The following is a 21,937-nucleotide window of genomic DNA, read 5'->3' on the forward strand; positions in this document are numbered from 1 at the left end:
ACGTGGGAAGAAAAGCTCTCTTCTTCACAAACAAACGAAGGAGACGAGTTGCCTGGTAACAAGTCAGATAGTTGGCTTATCCTGGAAAATTGGAGTGCTGGATCTTTGCATTGGTTGCTTATATGAAGATATCCATAAATTCAGATTTTATTTTTGTTTATTTCTTTGAGACAGGGTCTCACCATGTAGCCCTGCCTGAACTTGCTGTGTAGACCAGGCTGTCTTCGACTCATTAGAACTCTGCCTTCCTCTTCCTCCCGTGTACTGGGATTGAAGGTGTATGCTTCCATGTCTAACTCATAAATTCAGATTTTAAACAATTCAAGTTACAAAAAGTAATAGAACCTTTATTTATCTAATTAAAATTCATGTGGTTGGAGAACATATTTTATAGGAGTTGAGTCCTTTCAATTTTACTGAGGCTGTCTTACTGGTTAGTATAGTGTCTGGACTGGAGAATGTCTTACGCTTTGACGGATAGTCTGCTGGAGATTGTTAACAGTGTGGTTTCTGCTGGAGAGTACGTTCAGAAGCAATATCCTCTCTCTTGTCCAGCTTCCCGCTGTGAGTCTGTGATTCCACCATCTTCCAACTTCTGTTGTTATGGTTGGAAGTTGATCATTGATCTTCTTGATAGTTGTATTGGTTACTGTTGCTGTGAATAAACACCATGACCAAAGCCACTTAAAAAAGAAGACATTTAATTGGCTCATGGTTTAGAGGGTTAGAATCCATGATGGTGGAACAAACACATGGAGGCAGGAAGAGCCGACACCTCACATCTCCAACAGAGCAGGAGGCAGAGAATGCGCTGGGAATGGCTTACTCTGAAACCCCAAAGCCCGCCCCCAGCGGCATGTCTCTCCTGACAAGGCCACACCTCCTAATCTTCCCAAACAGTTCTGCCAACTGGGGACCAAGTATTCAAACGTGAGCCTATGGGCCATTCTCATTCAGACCACCACAGTGAGTTCCTGCACACTGCCTTTTTCCTCCGTTTGAGATCCTTTTCTCCTTGTGTTTACTTTCAGCGGTTTATTTTGGTGGACCCAGGAATAGGCCCTTTTCTCTCTATTGCAATAGATGTTCATTGAGCTTGGATTTGTAAGCTTATTTCCGTTTTATTAAATTTTACTTCTTTTTCTCTTTCATCCTTAAGAAACACTCATAAGCAGGATGTTGGTTCACATACCTCTGGGGCTTTCTTTTCTTCATTTTTTTTCTTTGTATTTAATTGAATAATTTTCTTTCCCTCCCTCTTTCCCCCTCCCTCCCTCCCTTCCTCCCTCCTTCCCTCTTTTTCTCCCTCTCTCCCTCCTTTCCTTTTTCCCTCCTTCCCTCCCTCCCTCACCTCCCTCCTTCCCTTTCTCCCTCCCTCCTTCCCTCCCTCCCTCTCTTTCTTCCTTCCGTTCTTTTTTTTTTTTTTTTTAATAAAGATTAGCGTACTACATGTATTTATTTGTTTGTTCTTGTTTGTGCAGAGGTTGCATGTATGGAAGGCATGACAATTTGTAGGAGTTGCCTCTTTCCTTCCACTCAGCTCCTCAGGCTTGCCAGCAAGCACCCGACCCACTGAGCAGTCTGGTCAACCCTAATTGGGTAATTTCTGTAGCTGTACATTTAAGGCTACTGGTTTTATTTCTATTTATTTATTTTTTGCAATTGTGAGTTTGTTTTTGAATACTTGGCATACGGTTTTGTATTTCAATAACCATATTCTTCAACCCCCAAATTTCCATTAGGTTCTTTGAAATAATTTCTTTGCTTTATTGAGAATTTTACTTGGTAGCTGATTGTTTTCATAGTTAAAGTTGAACATGAATTAAGTTCATTTAACTTAATGTTTTGAAATCTTTTTTTAAACCAACCCATGAGGGCACTTAGCAACACTTTATACTGCCTGTTGCTTTTGATGAGTGTGTATGTCCCTGCCTGCCTGCCTACCTGCCTTACTGCTTTTTTGAGACAGTCTTTCTATGTAGCTCTGGTTGTCCTGGCACTGGATATATAGACCAGGATGGCCTTGAACTCCCAGAGATCTGCCTGCCTCTGCCTCCCAAGTGCTGGGGTAAAGGGTATGAGCTGCCACCCCTGGCTTGTGTTACTGTTTTTTGGTTCATACTGGGCTGAATCTAGGCCTCAGTAGAAACTATACAAGTACTCTACTATGGACCCAGTGGTATAAGTTAGATTTGCTGTTATTTTTAAGTATCTTATGATTGTTAAAATGAGTATTTTGCATGGTGTATGTTATACATACATACATAAGATTGCAAGTCTAGATTGCTGTTGCTCCCTACTTCTCATGTAGTTGTTGTTATTTTTAGTATTGTTTATATGTGCTAACAGTTCTGTTGAAAAGAGAGTGTTTTATTTTGTACATTTTTTTTGCTTTAGGAAAAATAAGCATAAATATCCAGGAAAATTTAGGAATGGAATACTAAGTAAGAAGAGGTCTGTCTTTTAATTTTCAGACGCTTATAGAAATTTCAGAAGTTTCTCTTTTGTTTGTTTGTTATAACAGGCCTCACCGTAGCCCTGGCTGGGCTGGAACTCACACACACACACACACACACACACACACACACACACACACACACACACACACACATATACACACACACACAGCCAGCCTCAAACTCAAGAGAGATCACCTGCTTCTGTTTCCTGAATGCTGGGGAATTACTATTGTTCTTGCTTTAGGTGGGCAAAACTATTCTTATCTTTGTGCTGTGGTAAACATAGGCTGTTTTGTAAATCCAGTGCACACTGTCCATGGACTCTCGGAGTTAGGACATTTCAGTCATTAGTTTGATACTTTGCTCAGAAGTACTGCTGCCAGAAGGATTTCTTGTGCATAGCCTGTGCTCTTTGGTGTTGGTTATAGTGCACATTTTCTGAATGATTATTTTCATCTAAGATTACCCTGATGAACACATTTGGATATCTAGATGCTTATATGATTTTAAGATGGTACTCTTTCTATTGTGAATACACACACTACTTATGCTTGATATTTTTGAGACCTACATTTGTGTACTTCTCTTTCACTTCAGACTTCTTTTTTTTGAGACCAAGCTGGCCTAGAAATGAAAGAGATGTACATACCTCTGCCTTTCTAGTACTGGGGCTAAAGGTGTACACCACCGCATCAGTCCACAGACCTAATAAAGTAGATATGACTAGTGTCTTTGTGTGGGTGCTTACTCTTTGTTTTCCATTTTCTTATCTTTTAGTAGAATTTTGATGCATGATTTCATATCTCAGAGTTGTAGGTTCCTGATCTAGACAAATTATATCTGCCTAAAATCTTATCCATCTGTCCGTCCATCCATCCATCGTCCATCCGTCCACCCATCCATCCTCTGTTAATGCACATGACATGTAAGGGAGGGAGAACTTGTAGAGGTCAGAGGACAACTTGCTGGAATTAGTTCCCTTCTTCCAGGAATGTGGGTTCCAGGAATGAAACTCAGGACAATCAGGCTTGATATCAAGCATCTTTACCTGTAGAGCCCTCTTTCTGGCCCCAAGGTAAATTATTTCTTAAAAAGCCGGGGTTGTTTCTCATTTCCTATCTGCCACTATTGTATTTTCTCAGTTTCATCCCTAAAAAACAAGTCAGTATGTTCTCATTCAGACATGGCTCGTTAGATTTCCAGATCGTCCCTGCAGTGTTCATGGAGTCTATACACACTGGGTCACAACATTGGTCCTTCGGAATGTAATAGAGCTTGCTTGTTGTGTATGTGTTTTATTTTAGGAATTGGATGGCACAAGTGACTGAGAGGATCTGGAGAGTTTCTGGAGCCTGGGAAAGGTAGAAACTCAACCATGATTTCTTTCTCAACTCAACAGCATTCCTTTCCTTGAAGTCTTCATTTTTACTTCGGACTCAGGTAACTTATTTCTCAGAATCTTGAAAAAGGACATTCTAGTTACTTTTTTTTAAAACCGTATTTTAATTAAGTCTTGAATAAGAACAGCACACAGTTTGAGGCAGCCATTCTAACTGTATAGTTCACTGATGTACAGAGTTTTGGATTGGTCAAGTGTTTTGAGTGGCTCCTTAAACCCATTGTGTTAAATAAGTTAATTTTTTAAATATATATAAACTTTTCTGTTGGATGATAGGTTTCATGTTGGGTTTGTATAGTAGTTTCAGTTTGGATTTTTATGTCTGGAGGAGACTTTAGTATTTTTCTTAAGAGTTTTTATTTTATTTTATTTTTTGTTTTTCGAGACAGGGTCTCTCACTATGTAGCTCTGGCTGTCCTGGAACTCACAGAAATCCACCTGCCTCTGCCTCCCGAGTGCTTGGATTAAAGGAATGCACCACTATGCCAGGATTCCTAAGAGGTTTTTAAAAATACAACTGATTAATATATTGTGTAATGATAAGTGAAGTTTAAGTAGTAGTTGTTCTCTTGGTTAATCTTCCTTAACAAAGATTGCACTTGTTTGTTTTAAACAAAGATTACACTTTTACCCCACTCTCCTAACATTACATTTCTCAGAATGTCTAGAGAAACTTTTTATACCTGAAGAAACTTAGACTATTAATAATTATATTATTATATAATATTATGATTGTATCTACCATATATTTTTTGAAATATTCATAGAAATGTAAGTGATGGTTAATGTTGTCAACTTGTTAGAATCTAGAATTATCTAGAAGCTAAGCCTCTAGACTTACCAGTAAGGAATTATCTAGATAAAGGTTAACTTCTGAGAATGTCTGTGGGGGTTAATTGATGTGGGGAGAGTCATTGAAGTTGTAGATGGAACCATGCCATGAATACTGGGTAAAACTCAGCAAGTGAGCTGCGCGCTAGCTAGTGGGCTTCCTTTGTTGTCACTGTGTGACAGTGGATGAAGGGGATTAGGGTAGTCCATCGTAGTCCGTCGCCTGCTGCCTCTACGTCCCCACTGTGAACGGTGAGCCAGAATGAGCCCTTTTTCTCTTGAGTTGCTTTTGTCTGAGAATTTTATCACAACAAAAGGAAAAGAAACTAAGATAACATAGTGCTTTAAATGTGTACATATTGTGTGTTTACCGGTAGTAAAATAAGCAAGCAGTCTGGTGTAGCATATATTAGCATATAGAATTGGCTGCTGGGGAGCTGGAGAGATGGCTCAGCAGTTAAGAGCACTAGCTGCTCTTCCAAAGGACCTGAGTTCATTCTCAGCACCCACATGATGGTCCACAACCATCTGTAATAGGATCTGATGCCCTCTTCTGTTATGCAGGCATGCATGCAAGTAGAGCACTCATTTACAAAAAGAAATAAATATTGGGGGGGGGGGCGAGGAATTGGCTACTGTGATAGGTTTATAATCGTAGAAATACAGTTTCATCTACCTGAAAGCTTATTGTAAACTATCTCATGGTTGTATGGAGGGTCCACAGTTGTGATGCTCCAGGGTACTTTTGCTTGGCATTGCTGTGCTTTCTTTGGGGAGTGGGGTAGGGTAAGGTTGTTGAGGATGGTTGAGCCTAGAGCATTGTTCGTTCTAAATGCATTATACTGTGTCACTGAGTTATGTCCTCAGCCTTTGCTATTCTGAGTATTAAAAAAAAAAAAAATTTAAGATTTTTTTTTTAACTGTATGAACATTTTGCCAGCTTGTGGGTAGATGCATCATGAATGAAGTGCCCATAGAAGCCAGAAGAGGGCAGTGGTTCCCTTGAAACGAGCTACAAGTGGTTGTCGGCCTCCATGGCTGCTGAGAATCCAGCCCAGGATTTTGTAATAGCAGGAAGTGCTTTTAACCCCTGGAGCATCTCTCCAGTCCCTATTAATAATATTTAGATTCCACCCATTGAGTGTGGTTACTATAGTGCCTGCCAGTGGAGAGAAGAAAACTGAGGAGCACTTTGCAATTTATTATTTTGTTTTATGTGTATGGGTGTTTTACCTGCATGCGTAGCTGTAATCCATGTGCTTGCCTGGTGCCTGCAGAGGGTGTCGGATCTCCTGGAACTGGAGTTACAGATGGTTGGGAGCTGATGTGTGTGGATGCTGGGAATTGAAACCAGGTTCTCTGAAAGATCAGTCAGTGCCTTTCACTGCTAGACCATCTCCAGCTCCCTTTTGCTTTGCTTTTAAAGGAATTGTATGTATCTCTTCTTCCACTTATATCCCACTGGCTATACCTTTGTTATTTGACCACCGCCTGCAAGGGAAGCTGGGTAATAAGTTTTATCTTGGCAGCTTTGCCCATAAAACAAAGTTTTCTTTTGTTGTTATTTATTGTTATGAGTGCTTTGCCTTTGTGTATATATGTGTACCATGTGCATGCCTGCTGCCTATAGAGCTCAGAAGATGGAGTCAGATTCCTTGGAACTAAAGTTACAGATGGTTGTGAGCCACTGTGTGGGTGCTGGGAATCAAACCCAAGTCCCTCTATAAGGGGAGCTGTGTTTTGGTTTTTGAGACAAAAAGGTTTTTTGTTTTTCTTCCTAGTTGTCCTGGATCTCACTCTGTAGACCAGGCTGGCCTTGGACTCACAGAGATCCGCCTGCCTCTGCCTCCTGAGTGCTGGGATTAAAGGCGCGGTCCACCGCCTATGTTCTTAACTACTGATCGTCTCTAGCCCCATCACGTAGCTTATTCTTATTATCAGGTAGGAGACAATAGATTTTGGGTGTGGGGTTGGGCAGCCAGCTGTCTGTCACAATAGAGTTTGTGTCAGACTTAATTTTATTAAAAGCAGTAATAAAATTATATTAATTTTAACTAGTTAATGCCTTTTCTGTTCTTAGATAAACCCTGGTCAGTAATCTAGCACATTAACAAAGCACTAGGTATTAAACACATCTTCAAGGAAAAAAGAAAAAAAAAAAAAAAAAGAAAAAGAAAGAAAAAGAAACAAAGAAAAAAAAAGAAAAGAAAAAAAAAAGAAAAAAAAAACAAAAAAAAAAACATATCTTCATTGTACCTAGGGAAATTTAAAGAAGTATTTCTCACATCTGTGTTACAAAGAATGATGGAATTCCGTTTTCTAATGGAATCTGTAGTTTGAGTTTGTGCTGGCAAATGTAATGAATGGATGCTGTATGTAACTAGGGCTCAGGGTGCGTGCCTGGTATGCCCCCCCCTCACCTCCTTGATACAGATAAATTATACCTCTTTCTTAAACAGTTTGAGTTGGCAAAAATGTAATGTTTTAATTTCTCTGTGCCACTGTTTTCTGGTTGTGTTGTTTTAGAAGACATTTTGATAAATATTTGGAATATATTATGTGCTTAGATCCTAGGTTTTCCTATTACATGAGAATGTCTACTAACTTTTCCTTAAATATTTATGGATTATTTTTCTATGGTTAAAAGTAGTCAGTTTTTGCTGGGCAGTGGTGGTGCACGCCTTTAATCCGAGCACTCAGGAGGCAGAGCCAGGAGGGTCTCAGTGATTTCGAGGCCGCCTGTTCTACAGAGCAAGATCTAGGATAGGCATCAAAACTACACAGAGAAACCCTGTCTCCAAAAACAAAAACAAAAAGTCAGTTTTATCTAAGTTGTTATTTACAAAATAGAGACCCTTATCGTGAAAAATCTCATTAATAATTTTATTAATAGCTGTTAAAATTATGTTTATTTCTTCAGTATCTTCTGCTGCTGGCACTGATCAGAAAGACCATTTTGTCTTGTTGCCATTATGAGCATGGCTCTTATAGACTGTTTTGAAATATTAACACTTAAAAATGTAGTTTTCAAGACTTTATAATATGCAAAATGATATTTATACAAAGATGTATCTGAGAGCTGGGCACAGTGTCATGCCTGTAATTCCAGTACTTGGAAGGCTGAGGCAGGAGGATTGCTATGAGTTCAGGACCAAACTGGGTTGCAGAGTAAAGACTGTTTCAGAAAACCAAAATAAAAAACAAAAAGTCATATTTGAGATGTATCTGAATATAGACTATGACTAGACAAGAAATATTTTGCTTTTTCAATGAAAAATAAGCCCCGTGGTAGTGGTGCATGCCTTTAATCCCAGCGCTCGGGAGGCACAGCCAGGTGGATCTCTGTGAGTTCGAGGCCAGCCTGGGCTACAGAGTGAGGTCCAGGACAGGCGCAAAGCTACACAGAGAAACCCTGTCTCAAAAAACAAACAAAAAAATAAAACAAAAAAGAAAAATAAGCAATTTTGAGTAGATCAAAACTTTATTTTTGAAGTGTGTGAGCATATAGCAAGCTTATTAGGAATGAAGTGTAAACTTGCCAAGGTTCATTCTGGTATTGATAGGGGTTTCTTCATTTCACGAAATGTGATATCATGAGGCTTATATGTTATGTACGCACATCACACACGCACGCACGCACATGCCGAGCACACCCACATACATATGTGTTTTGTTGTTTTGGGAGACAGGGTCTTGCTCTGTTTACCAGGCTGGCAGTAAACTTGTGGCGGTCTTCTTGCCTCTGCATCCCGTGTGCTCCAGTGTAGTCCTGCAGCCCCACACCCAGCCGGCTGCTTGATACTTGTATTTCTCGGGTTACATTTATAATGAGATTTCTCTCTGGTTTGTCAACAGAGTAGAACTATGAATATCCAGATTAATGTAACTGAATTCTTCCAAATAAACAAGGATTTGGTCAATATGTTTTGGTTCAGAAGTCATTTGTGAGGTCTGGGATATAGCTCAGTGGTGAATGCTTACCTCGCATGCACACACCTCTGGGTTCTATCCCTAGCACCTTGGTGGTTGGCCAGAGAAATAATTGATTTTCAGAATAAGTACCTTTGAGTGTCTGTCTAAAGAGAACTTTCTTTTTAGACCTAGTGGGTTCTGGTGTAAGGGTGACATATTGTTGACCCTCGGAGAATAATATTCTTAAGTTGAAAATTATTCTTTTCATAGAAAATAAAATGATATTTAGGTTCCTAAGCTTGATCACCATATTCTGTTTTGACTTATAATGTACATTTGAAGTTCCATATTTATCAGTGACAGAGAATAGGAAATAATGTTACTACCAAGCTCAGTAAATAAACAGAAAGGCAGGATCTTGAAATGAGAAGTTTTTTGTTTTTTTTAAATGCTTGAATTCAGGTTATTTAAATAGTTTGTGGCTGGTGGAGACAGGGACGATGTCCTTGCTTCCTCCAGCTAGGTCTCATTGCTTTAAACTTAAAGAATCTCTCCAAGCACCACCCCCACTGAGGTATCAACCTTTTTAATAAATAAGCCTCTTGGGGTAGGGGGAGCAATTCATAGTCAGACCAAATATTAGGTCAGTTTCCTGGGCAATGGTGGCACAAGACTTTAATCCCAGTACTTAGAGACAGAGGCAAGTGGATCTCTGTGAGTTCGAGACCAGCCTGGTCTACAGAGTGAGTTCCAGGACAGCCAGGGCTACACAGAGAAACCCTGTCTCGGGTTGGGATGGGGGGGCTACACACCGTTTTTCTTTTGATAAATGTTTCCAAAGCTTACTTTAAAGTCTGAGCCGTGATCATTGATACCAAAGTATTTTCTGATATTGCAGGAAAACTGTGTCCAACACAATTTGTAGTTACCCAATTTAAGTCTAAATATTTGACTTAATTTAGGATTGTAGGAGTAAGAGTGGGTGAGAGTTCATTGTGGCATCTAATTGTTTTCAGGAAGACTTTTGAAGAGGCCAGGTCTGTTTTCTCCTTGGACTATTTCTCCTGATTTGTAGTTTACCCGCTTCTTTGAAGCATGCTATTTTCCTCTTCTAAGACCCTTGCTGAAGTACTCTGCTTCCTCCACCCCAAATACCCTTTGTCTCTGAAGTGTGTCCTTAATTCTCATGTTTCAGCTTGATGTTCTGTTTCATTTGTTTGTTTGCCCCCCTCCCGAATTGATGCAAGTACAGGAACATAATTCTCAGTTGCTGATCAAAACTGGCAGCTAAGATCCTCTACTACAGAGAAGCATCGGGCTAGAGCAGCACTATCAGCAGGATGCGTTCTGTTGATAAAACTCAGAAACAAAAACTGACTTCCCCTAAACCACTTACTTTACTTTAAGTTGGTCTTTTTAAATGTCTTTTTACATCTTCCATATTTTCTAAAACTCCCAAGTTGTGTTGTTTTGACCAGTGGTGCATGTGACAGCAGTAGATGTGGTAAAGGTCTCGTTTGTGTGTGAGTTCCTGTGAGGGGACTTTCCACATTCAGAGAACAGTGGGTAGTTCAGAAATAAAGCAGATTTGCAAAGATTTCCAAAGAATTGGCCAGAATGGTCCACTTTTGGCCCTTTACACTGTTACTTAGTTGTCTGGTAGCTTCTTCTCTAAGAAATGTGTGCAGCAGTGTGAAGACACAAGCTGGAAAGGATTGGCCTCTAAGAGGTTGTTTGCTCTGTGCAGATTTTGGTTGTGAGCCTAGCCTTGAACGGCTGAGCTGTCCCTCCAGCCCTCCGTGAAGATTTTGAAAAGTAAAATCAGATATTGCTCTTTGTCATCACATATCCTCCAGCCTGATGACATCCGGTACGGGGAAGACAAGACATTTTATATTTCATGACACCATAATTAAGATGTTGAAATCTGAAGGTTCTTGAACTGAAGCTATAAATGTTTCCTCTAGTCTGTTTTGTGTAAGGTTCATTTTCAGTAATGAAATACATTAGGATTATGCCTTAATTTCAAAATGAAAACTCATTTTACTTTTCTGGCCTCTGGAAGTCAATCTTGGTAACTATATGAATTAGATGAGTTAAAATTTTCTATTTGAGTGTATACCTTTTATAATTTGAATTAAAAATCTACCAAGTGAGACATATAAACTAATTTGTCATACTTTGTTGCCAAACTTGGTCTTTCTAGGCAGTTATACTTAAGCATGAACATTGACGACAGACTGGAAGGATTGTTTCTTAAATGTGGCGGCATAGACGAAATGCAGTCTTCCAGGGCAACGGTTGGAATGGGTGGAGTGTCTGGCCAGTCCACCGTGTCTGGAGAACTGCAGGAGTCAGTACTTCAAGATCGGAGTTTGCCTCACCAGGAGATCCTTGCTGCAGATGAAGTGCTACAGGAGAGTGAAATGAGGCAACAGGACATGATATCGCACGATGAACTCATGGTCCACGAGGAGACGGTGAAAAACGATGAGGAGCAGATGGAAACGCACGAGCGCCTTCCTCAAGGGCTTCAGTATGCACTTAACGTCCCTGTAAGTACTAACTGTCTAAGACATTGAACTAAACTAGAAGGGTTGATACTGGAGTCACTAAAGAAATCACAAAGTTTAAAGACTAATCTTTTTTTAGTAGACCATCTAAGCTGTGACAGCTATCAGATTTGAAAGACAAAACTTTGTGTGTCATTATTTTAGAAATCTATCTTCTCCAACATTTATTTTTTTTGGTCATGGTTATGTGCCCTGGATTTTAAGTACTTGCTTTTGAAAGATGTTGAGTTTATTAGCATTTGGGTTTTTGTTGTTTGTTTTGGTTTTTCAAGACTGAGTTTCTCTGTGTAGATCAGGCTGGCCTTGAACTCACAGAGATCTGCCTGACTCTGCGTTGGGATTAGAAGAGTGCACCACCACCGCCAGGCCTAGCATCTGTGTTCTTAAAGAGCATAGAGTCTGAACCTTAACCGTGTTTAGAGAAAGGTCACACTCTGGGGTGTTCGTGCATCTTATTCCTGCCCTTTTCTTGTGTGCTACAGTTGACCCCAGGCTTCATGTGCCCTAAGAACAATGCACTGCCGCTCGCTTTCATTTTTCAAGATGCCTCATCTTGGCTTTGTACACACTTGGTTGAATTCTGTCTTTGGAAACTGACTGTATCAGCTCTTGACTCTTCCCTGCCTTAGACAGGGCTTGGCACTGAAGGTGTTCTCGTTGGCTTTTTGTTTTTGGTTGATATTTGTTTGTTTGCTTGTTTGTGGCAAACTGTCACTATATAGCCTAGGATGGCCTGGAATTTGCTGTGTGGACCAGGCCATCCTTAAATTTTCTGACATCTTCCTGCCTCTGCCTCTGCCTCTGCCTCCTTAGTGCTGGAATTTCACCCAGCCCCACGATAATCATTTTTAGGCATCTGTCTTTCTTGTCTTCTTCCACCTTTATATTTATTTATATTTTGTTGGTTTTGATGAAGAGTCTTGCTGTAAAGCTCAGGCTTGCCTCACATTCATTGACAGTGCTCTTGCTTCAGCTTTCCACCACGCCCAGCTGTCTGCTTTATTTTACACGGTGATGAGTCAAACCAGAACCGCCCGTATTCTTAGTGTTGGATCTTCCCCACTGATGCTGGATCCTGAGGGTCTTCCCCTGTGTTTCTAATGCTATACTCTTTCTTTGCTTGAGGACCATCAGATGCCCTGCCTGAACGTTTACATTAGCCATAGCTCCTTGCTGTTTGTCAGCATAGATAGTGCTTCTTCATCACCAGCCTGCCACTTCTACGGACTCAAGGTTGGGCCCTGAAGTGGAGACTTGTGATGGATTCTAGACGGCAGTAGTTTTGTCTGCTTTTTGCTGGATCCCAGGGGTTGAAACGTGGTGTAAACAGCTGGATAACCATTCACAGCTATGTACATGTGCCCCAACTTGTCCCTGCTCTATTGCACAGGTCCCTTTACATTGGATTACATGGAACTGGTGTTTGAGTATTGGGCCAGTTCATGCCTTTAATGAGCCCTTGTCTAATTCTTCTTATACATTATCAGATTTGATTTGATAATACTTTATTTTTCCAACTTATGAGAAAGAGTGTTCTGTAATTTTCTTTGCCTGGATGTCATTGTTTAGTTTTTATGTTTGGTATTGCAAAGCTCAGAATGAGTTAGGAACTAGTCTCTGTCCCCATTTTTTGGAAAAGAGGGGAGAGTTGATTCATATCCCCCTTACTTGCTTGCTAAAATTCATCAGGATCTGGTGCTTTTTATTTTGGAAGACTTAGAAAATCTTTGACAAATTCTCTTTTACAGATGTGGGCCTATTCAGATCATCTATTTCTTCTATGAGTCTTGGCAGTTTGTTTCAAGAAACTGGTCAATTCCGTCAACCTTTCCCAGGTTTTGGACACAAAATTGTTTGCAGTTTTCTTTTCTTACCCTTTTAATGCACATGGAGTTGCTTCTTCCTCTTTGATCTCAGTAGTGGTTTGTTTTCTTAGCCTGGCTGTAGGCGTGTGTTTCTTGTTTAGTTACCACCATTCTTACGTTTACACTTGAGGAGTGCTGAACTGTATGTGCAGTGTTGTATAGCAGGTCGCTAGAGCTCCCTTAGCTTGCACAGCTGACACTCCATCTGTTGTACTGCTCTGTGTCACCTCCCTCCAGAGGTGGCCTACTGATTTTATTGATATCTTTAAGAAACTTTTTTATTTCATTGTCTTTTCCTCCTGTTGATTTACTGGTTTTTTGTTTGTTTGTGTTATTTTTTATTATGTGTACATCTGTGTGTGTATATGTGTCTGTGCATGTGAGTGGGTCACTGTAGAGCCCACAAGAGGGCCTCTGATGCCCTGGAGCTGGAGTTAAAGGTGATGGCAAGTCATCTGATGTGGGTGCTGGGAACTGAACTCAGATCCTCTAGAAGAACAGCAAGTTCGTCAACCACGGAGCCATTTTTCCTGATGTTTTTGTTGTAATTTTAGTGTGTGTGTGTGTGTGTGTGTGTGTGTGTGTGTGTGTGTGTGTGTGTGTGTGTGTGTAGGTGCCTTTCCTGGTAGAGCCCTCTCACTGGCCCTGATCTTCCTTTGAATGGAATCAGGTCATTGATTTTTTTTTTTGGTTTTTCGAGACAGGGTTTTTCTGTGTTGTTTTGGAGCCTGTGCTGGAACTCACTTTGTAGACCAGGCTGGCCTTGAACTCACAGGGATCCACCTGCCTCTGCCTCCCAAGTGCTGGGATTAAAGGCATGCGCCACCACCTGGCCCATATTTTATTCTTAGGAACTTAGACTACATTAGTTCACCAGGTCCACTATGACTTCTTGTTTCTTTTGTACATGGTATATTTATGCCTGCAATATTCTTGTTGACATCTTAGCTTTTGAAAGCTTTCTTTGTATGATTTTTATTATGGCCAACTTACTTTGCATTTCTTTGCTTGTAAGATTATTGTTTCTCTCCTTTAAGGTTTATTTTCTAGGTCTTGCCTTTAAATTTTATGAATTTAAAAAATATTTTTTTTACTATTTTGATTATGTATATGTGTCTTTCTTTTTTCAAAACAGGGTCTTTCTGTTTTGTAACTCTGGCTCTCCTGGATCTCGCTCTGTAGACCAGGCAGACCTCAACTCACAGAGACCTGCTTGCCTCTGCCTCCCGAGTGCTGTGGTTAAGGTGTGGGCCACTATGTAAGGGTATATGTGTGTTCTGTATGTGGAGGCTCCCTGGAGCTGGAGTTACAGGCAGTTACAGTAAGCAGAGTGCTGAGAACTGAGCTCTGCTTCTTGGCAAGATCAGCACGCATTTTTAATCCCTGAGCCATCTTTCCAGTCTCAAATTTTGTGTTCTAAAAACCTGGACTATAGGAGGCAACCCAGGTTTTTGAGTGAAGATGCATTTTGTTTTTAATTGAGGAAACATTTAAATGGGAAAGCCTCTCTCCAGTTCAGAGTTCAGACAGCTCCACACATGTAATCCAAAACCCATCAAGAGATAACATTTTCATTATTCCAGAAGGTTGCTTTGTAATTCTTCCCATTCACTTACCTCCATAGTTGTTAGGATTTTTCCATTAGAGTTTATTGTCTCTCTTGGAAGTTTCATGTAGTGGAATTATATGTAGCTCTCATGTCTGGCTGCTTTGGTGCAACATGTTATTAGTTTATATCCGTGTTGACTGAGTGTTAACACTTCATTCTTTTTCCTTGTTGATTAATGTTTTATGGCTTTAATATCTGAATATTCATGGTCTTTCTCTTCCTTGTGTGTGCTTTCTCATTTTAATAAAGCTGTTATTAAATGTACTTATTGTACTTCTCTTTTTCTGCATCTTTGTATGTCTTCTCTTGAGTTTAAGTCAGAATCAGTTTTCGACTTTATCCTCCATGGAAAATTTGAGATCAGGGGAGTAATCCCTCTAGTTTTGTTCTTTGCAAGACTGTTAGGACAGCTTATGCTCCTGTATTCCATATGCAGACTCAGTCTTAGTTTAGAGACAGCTGGGTTTTTATTTGGGTCATGTTGATTCTAGGTATTGGTTTGATTATAATCACCATTTAAACAGTAGTGGCTTCTAATTCGTCAGATGGTATTCCTCTGCAGATTTTTAGGTTTTCTTTAATTTACCCCAGAATTGTCTGTAGTTTTCAGTGTTGTGTAATTAAACACATTTTGTTTGGATACTGTAGCAAATAATATTGTTTAAAGTATGGATTTTTAGTTGATGACAAGGGTGCAGAAGTGCAGTTGCTTTTCCTGTTGACTCTGTTCTGTGACACTGTGAGGGTTGCCTGTTAGCTCAGAGTCACGCTGTCTATCCCACCGGTTTGCCAACCAGCACACTTGCCTGAGCTTCCTTTCTTGTAGAGAACCTTGTTATCCTGCCTGGATTCTTACACTTGGAAAAACATCTTATAAGAAATGGATTTGCTTGCTGGCAATTGTATCTGGCACCTCAAGCCTGCCAGGCAAACACTACCCTTGACCTACACACCCTGAGTCCTGCTTTGACATCTTGCATTGGGTGAGCTTCCCATGCAGTACCCCTAGCTAAAAGCTTGGGGACTGAGAAGCTCTTGGGTAGGTGATAGGAAAGAGCAGAAAGGGGAAGAGACAAGAGATAAACATTTGTAATCAATCTCTACCCAACTCATAACCCTCTGCCCACCTCAAATCTGGCGTCCACTCTGTAATATTGGTCAATTTGAGGATGTTTTATTAATGAAAGCAACAATAAGTGACCTTTTGAGACTGACTTTTTCACTTGACAAATAAATAAATCAGAGCTGTCATCTGTAATCCATTCTTCTTGTTAGGTCACAGGTCAGCATTCTCTTACTGAAAGGATGTTGTGGTTGTTTCCAAGTTTTAGCTAGTACAAATAAAGCTGTTGTGGACATAGGTACATGGGTTTTTTGTGAATACAGGTGTATCTGCGGAATGACTGTCCTTCTATGTTCATAGCCCATCACTTACATATGATCACTCTTAATATTGTGCTCTGTCTGTTCATGTGTTTTTCATAGGCTATCACTTACAGGATTGTGAGGGCTTTCCCTCCTTATTAGCACATTGAAACTTTTCTCAACTCTATTCTTTTAAAAGGTCTGCTTGAGTCTAGGGAGAGGGCTCAGAGGTTAAGAATGCTCGTTGCTCTTTCCGAGGTCCAGAGTTCAATTCCCAGCAACCACATGGTGGCTCACAACCATCTGTAATGAGATCTGGTGCCCTCTTCTGGCTAGTAGTGCAGGCATGCATGCAGGCAGAACACTGTATACATAATAAATAAATCTTAAAAAAAAAAAAAAAGTCTGCTTGATATACCATTTGTATAGTTACCCAAACCGAGTCATCATTTCACTAAAATAATGATAAGTGAAACTTAAAAATTGGTCATTATCGAGGACTATGGGGGTCCAGCCCCTCGATAGTCCCCTCCCAGGGTCCGGGAAGAATCTACAACCAGCTGATAATCAATCTTTGATGAAAAGAAATGAATCTATGTACACGAAACTCCTTAGTCCATATACTTTATTATTCTGTGACAGTTACAAGCTTATATTCTGCTCTCATATTTAGGTCATCTTTAGCCTGATTTCTCTCTCTACACTTGTCTGCGATCCCCTCTAAGTTCTATCTTAATTCCTTTATCTAGTTCTGCTCCTTCTAGGTTCTCATCCATCTTGTTCCTTCCCATATCATCTCCTCTCCCGTCTCCTTCTCTCTCATCTTGTTCTTCCTCCTCTTCCATCTCGTTCCTCTAGTACTCTGCTGTAGCCCTTCAATCTACTTCTTCCCCATCTCAGTTTGTTCTCAAGTTCTTACCCATCTAGTTCTTCCATTCTCTTCTCCTCTCTCTGTCCTCTACTTTACAGTTATATATCTCCCCAAAATCACAATCCTCCCCTCCACCCAGGACACTCAGCCTGAACTTCCTCAGGCAGTGATTGTCCACTATCAGGATCAAATGGAGGGTTGATAAGAATTACAAAGAGGGGCACTAGTTGTTAATTACCATTTGTGACCCAAAGGGGAAGTGACTAATGAATTAACTAAAGGCTAAATATGGGTAATATCTAAGAAGAGGGATCTTACGTGCACAACTATAATCTTAAATGTGTTTGGTAAAAGATGTTAAAAATCTATAAGTTGCTAGGTCAAATGGGAGAAAATAAAACTGTCTTCTTTTTTCCTGTGGCTCCTATCTGTTCAAGCTATCTGCCGTTTTTCTGCAGGGTGGGGGAAAGTGTGCTCAGTCTCTAGGCAACCTGTGTACAGCTAGATGCCTCTGGTGATAGTTAAAGGGAGATCTGGAACTGGAGGTAAGGTTTGGGAAAGGAGGAAGTTAAGCTTAATTAGCACATCCACCAGGCCTTCTCAAACAGGTAGCCTGGATGCTTAAGTCTGTTCTTAGAGAGTACAGAGGTATCTCTGATAAGGTACTTTCCTCCATCCAGTGATGGACCTGGCCGGATGCTACCAATAGTGATAATTACAGGGAGGCTTGAACTGGGAGTTCTGGCTGAGCATAGCTGTTAGCACAGAAGGTTACCTAAATATTCCTAGAAGTGGTTAGGTAAGTAGTTAGAGGTCTATAAATTTAGTAAGACTGTAAGAAAGGAGGGGTCTGAGCTAAATTGTGTAAAGCTATTACTTAATGTCTACCTGACCTTGGCGGTGTCCCCTTGTGGAATTTACCTTAAGTCAGGAGACTCGCCTGTGGGTTGTTATCACTGTTAATCCTTGGAAATTGGGTGACCACCTGGGTGATGTCTCCTTTAGTCCTTGAAAGTGGCTAGGGGAGATATTTGATTCCAGAGAAAGCCTTTCCTGAGGCTGTTCTCCAAATGCCTGGAATGTGTATGTCTAGAGAGTGATCAGTCCACATTGTTAGCCCTTCTTAGGGAAAAGTCAATTGGGAAATCTATGAAGGCACACATGATTTTCATAACAGAATACAGCTGATATATAACAAGCCAGGTAACACCAAAAACTCCTTGGGATTTGGCTTCCTCTGGAGGAATTCCCTGATCCCTCCAGGTAGTGACTTTGCCATAACCAGCTGAGTTCTTATGATATTCCTGCGGCCCGCAGCAGGTCATGCCATTTAACAGATGGTCAGAATTTGGGATTTTATGTAACATTGTTTAATACTGGGATGTAAATAGACATGAGGAATTTTTTCTCTTCTTAGTGTTATATTGCTGTTGGTTGCAAGGGGTAGGGCTTAGAATTTAAGTATTCATTGTTTTTCATTGAAAAAGAAGTTTCACCTAGAACAGTGTGATCCTGTTTCTCAGTGTGTATAGACTTAGAGTAACAGGCTGCTCTCGACATTCCTTTTAGAGTGTTTTTAAAAAATGGCATTGAGTGTGATTTTCTTTCATTTGTTCACCACTTGGAAATCACAAAGAACCCCTTTTTATATTACCTCTGGTTAGTTAAGAATTAATAGTTGGGTTTTCTCAAATTGTTAATGACTTTAGGTTCTGTACCCTTAGTAAATTGAGTGTCTCTTGAAAGTTCTTTTTGTGGCAACTTCATTCTCAAGATTTATTTTGATTTTCTACTCTGAATCGGTAAAGACCAACTTTTTAGTGTGTGGTTCCCTCATTGGACATTTGTTCTTGGATTTGCTACACTTATACCGAACCGTCCTCACTCTCACCGGACAGACACTTCAGATGCTTGTCAGCCCTGTGGTGTCTGTGGGGCAGTGTCCATGCAGGCTGCTCGTCACTGCTGGCTGTCTCACTAGACAACCCAAACCCAGTTCATCTGAGAAAGCAAGCTCTCGTTTACTTCCTTACTCTTCCTAAGTTCATCGGGAGGGCTTGAGAGCGGATCAACGTCTGTGTTCTTTCTTCTTCCACTTGGATGACAAGTGTGTTAACCGGAAAGGTTTGTGTCTTTGTGGACAAACTGGAGCAAATTCTAACACACAATCGTTGTCTTTTCATAAATTGTTGAGTTGTATCACTTGAGTGAAAATACTTTATAAATTCATGTTCTTATCACAGATCATTATACAGAAAATATTTCAGGTATATATAACTCCTGAAAGATTTACTTCAGCAATTATGTGATATTCTCTTAAACATCTTTTTAAAACTTAATGTGTGAAGGTCTGAAGACAGCTTTCAGGAGTCAGTTCTTACCTTCCACCATGTGGGTCCCAAGATCAGGCTCCGGTCATCAGGCTTGGAGATGGGTGTTTGTGCCTGCTGCTGCTTCTCTGTGGCTGTGTGACAGTTTAAATCATGGGTTTCTGTGCTGTACAGCAGCATGATGGAATTGTAGCTAGACTTCAATGTGTTTGTTCCTGTGAATAAATCTTTAATAGGCTTGGAAACTCAAAATATATTTTAACATTGGAGTGAGACTTCTGTTTTGCTTTGGAGTTTTAAATTTTTCTGAAATTCTATCATTAAGGAAGATGGCATAGACAATTATAATTATAATGTATACCTTTTCAAAGTCATTTGTAAGTTATAGTCTGTTCTTAATTACTATTGCATATCTTTTTCAGATTCATTTGAGAGACTCAGTAGTAATGTATTACATTTGTGGGCTATTGATTCTTAGCTTTTGTTAGGGCTAAGTTTCCAGAGGATATGCATTTTTAACATTGAAATACTTCTTACTTCAGCAGAGTCTGGATATGATTTGTAGAGGCAGTTGAATTAGACTCATGTTGGATAGAATAGGTAATAACAGATTTGTCAGCTCCAGGCTTTCATTTTTCACTCCTGTGCGGAAAAAGCCCTTAGAAAACTTCCTTCATAGGAGTCCGTTTCTGAACAGAGAAAACATGACTGATTGAACCTTCATAGTCTTTGATGAGAATTATGGTATTGCTCACAATTACTGATGTCAGTTCTTTTTATTAACTTATGTATGTATTGAGACTAGGTTATACTGTGTAGCCTTAACTGGCCCAGAACTCACTTACTACAGTTCCAGGATAGCCTCAAGCCTACAGACATGTTCATCTCAGTCTGTAAGTGGATGAATTACAGTAACACTCTCACAGGTTGAGTTACTTTATCTGTAAGAAATATTTTAGATTTTGGCCTTTTCTTTTGGATTTTGGAATATTTACATATGAATACTAAGATTTTGGTGATAGGACCCAGGTTAAAACAGAATAGTCATTTTTGTTTCGTATACACTTTATTACACAGAGCCTGGAGATAATTTTATGCAAAATTTTTACTGTGTATTTTGAGTGCAGCCCTATACATGAAGCCAAGATCTCAAGGTTCCACTAGGGCCATCATGTCAGTACCCATGATGGAGATTTTGGAATTTGGAATATTTTGAGTTTTGGATTAGGAATGCTTGATTTGTGGTTGTTTCTTTTAGTGAGCAAACCCAACATACTCTGCTTTTCACTATTTTCCTCTGATCATAAAAGAATCTGACCCAATTCACCATCCTTTTACCCCTGTAGGTGGATACTGATTATTAACGGATTTCTCTCTAGATGACTTTATGAGAATTTGCAAGTTGGATTTCGTTTAGGTCAGGGCTAGAGGCTCAGCTTAGCTGGGTCAGAGGTGTCTGTTGTTCATGTATTCTATTACAAAGTGACCATGTAGTTACTACAAACGTTAAACTACTGTGACAAGAATGAAAACACAGAAAAAGCAAAAGTTCTTTAGGCTTTTTTGTAACTCATTTATAGCGTGCTTACCTAGGATGTGTAAGGTCCTGGCCAGGGTTCAATCTCCAGAAACACAAACACAAGTGTGTGCCAGGGTTCAGTCTCCAGAAAAACACATGCTTGTGTTGTGCATACGTGCGTGCATGCTTGTGTGCCTGCCTGGAAGGATGAATGGCTGGGGATTTCTTGTTTCTATCTTTGCCTATTCTGATCCCAAAGAGATTACAAATACTGATATCCTAGAAAAATTTCAATTTGTAGACAAATATTGGTATATTTATTTCTATATAGTATGCTTTAAAGATATTATATATTAGTGAGAATTCCATCACATTACATTTGAAATGGTACTTATTTAATGATATTTTGTATAGATTTTCATGCCATTGCACATAAAACTGCCTTGCTTATTTTTAATAGCCAATTAAATTGTATGCTATTTTTTTCCTTGACATTTAAGTTATTGCTAGGTCTGTTTGAGTAAAGTAATGATAAAAGGAATGCTTGTGCATGTATCTATACACACATATTTAGATTCTTTTGTATTTGCATGTACACAAGATTTAGACTCTTTCTGTACATGTGTTTATTAGATCAGAACATTTATAAAGAAAATGGGATAAATTGTTAGGTTCATAAATTTAAGTTACATAAATTTAGTCAAAAGCATCTCCCATGTACCTAGATCAAGGCATAGAACATCACTAGTGACCCTGAGACATGCCATCCTCCCCTTCTTATTACCATACCCTAAGGTTTTTATCATGGTCTGTTGGCTTGCTTGAGTTTGAATTTGATCTAAATATAACCATATATGTGTGTGTGTGGTTTTGTTTATTGCTATGAAATACAGCCATCGCATGCCTTTAGTAGGTTATTCTCATTCCTGAATTTTTGTTCATTCTAGTATTGTAGACAGACTGTTTCTAGAGTGGGCTGTAAGTGTGCTCAGTGGAGATTGTTTGCCCAGCCAGCACAGGGGGCTCGTTTCAATCCCCAGCACATCTTCCTTCCTCCCCTCCACCTCCCCAAAAGGCCTGTTTCTAGATACTGACTGTTGTGAGGGGCGGGCGCTGCTTTGAGTTTGCGTGCATATTTATACCCATTGCTTCTGGTTGTTCCTCGGGATACAGTTCTGTAGTTGGCAGTGTCCTGCTTACTGCC

The 21,937-nt window shown here is 39.9% G+C and overlaps 1 protein-coding gene across 6 annotated transcripts in view; it reads left to right on the forward strand.

The window, feature by feature from the left end:
• Znf148 (zinc finger protein 148) overlaps positions 1-21,937 on the forward strand; it is a 127,875-nt gene that overhangs the window by 47,723 nt on the left and 58,215 nt on the right. For all 6 annotated transcript variants that reach the window (XR_013043718.1, XM_006974538.4, XM_042259212.2 and 3 more), the window contains 2 exons: positions 3,764-3,899; positions 10,808-11,156. Coding sequence is in view for 5 of the 6 variants with exons in the window: in XM_006974538.4 (XP_006974600.1) it covers positions 10,824-11,156 (333 nt within the window). In the remaining variant the exon portion in view is untranslated. The remainder of the gene's footprint in view (positions 1-3,763; positions 3,900-10,807; positions 11,157-21,937) is intronic.

Source organism: Peromyscus maniculatus, chromosome 12, assembly GCF_049852395.1.
Source record: "Peromyscus maniculatus bairdii isolate BWxNUB_F1_BW_parent chromosome 12, HU_Pman_BW_mat_3.1, whole genome shotgun sequence".
In the NCBI taxonomy this organism is placed as follows: Eukaryota; Metazoa; Chordata; class Mammalia; order Rodentia; family Cricetidae; genus Peromyscus; species Peromyscus maniculatus.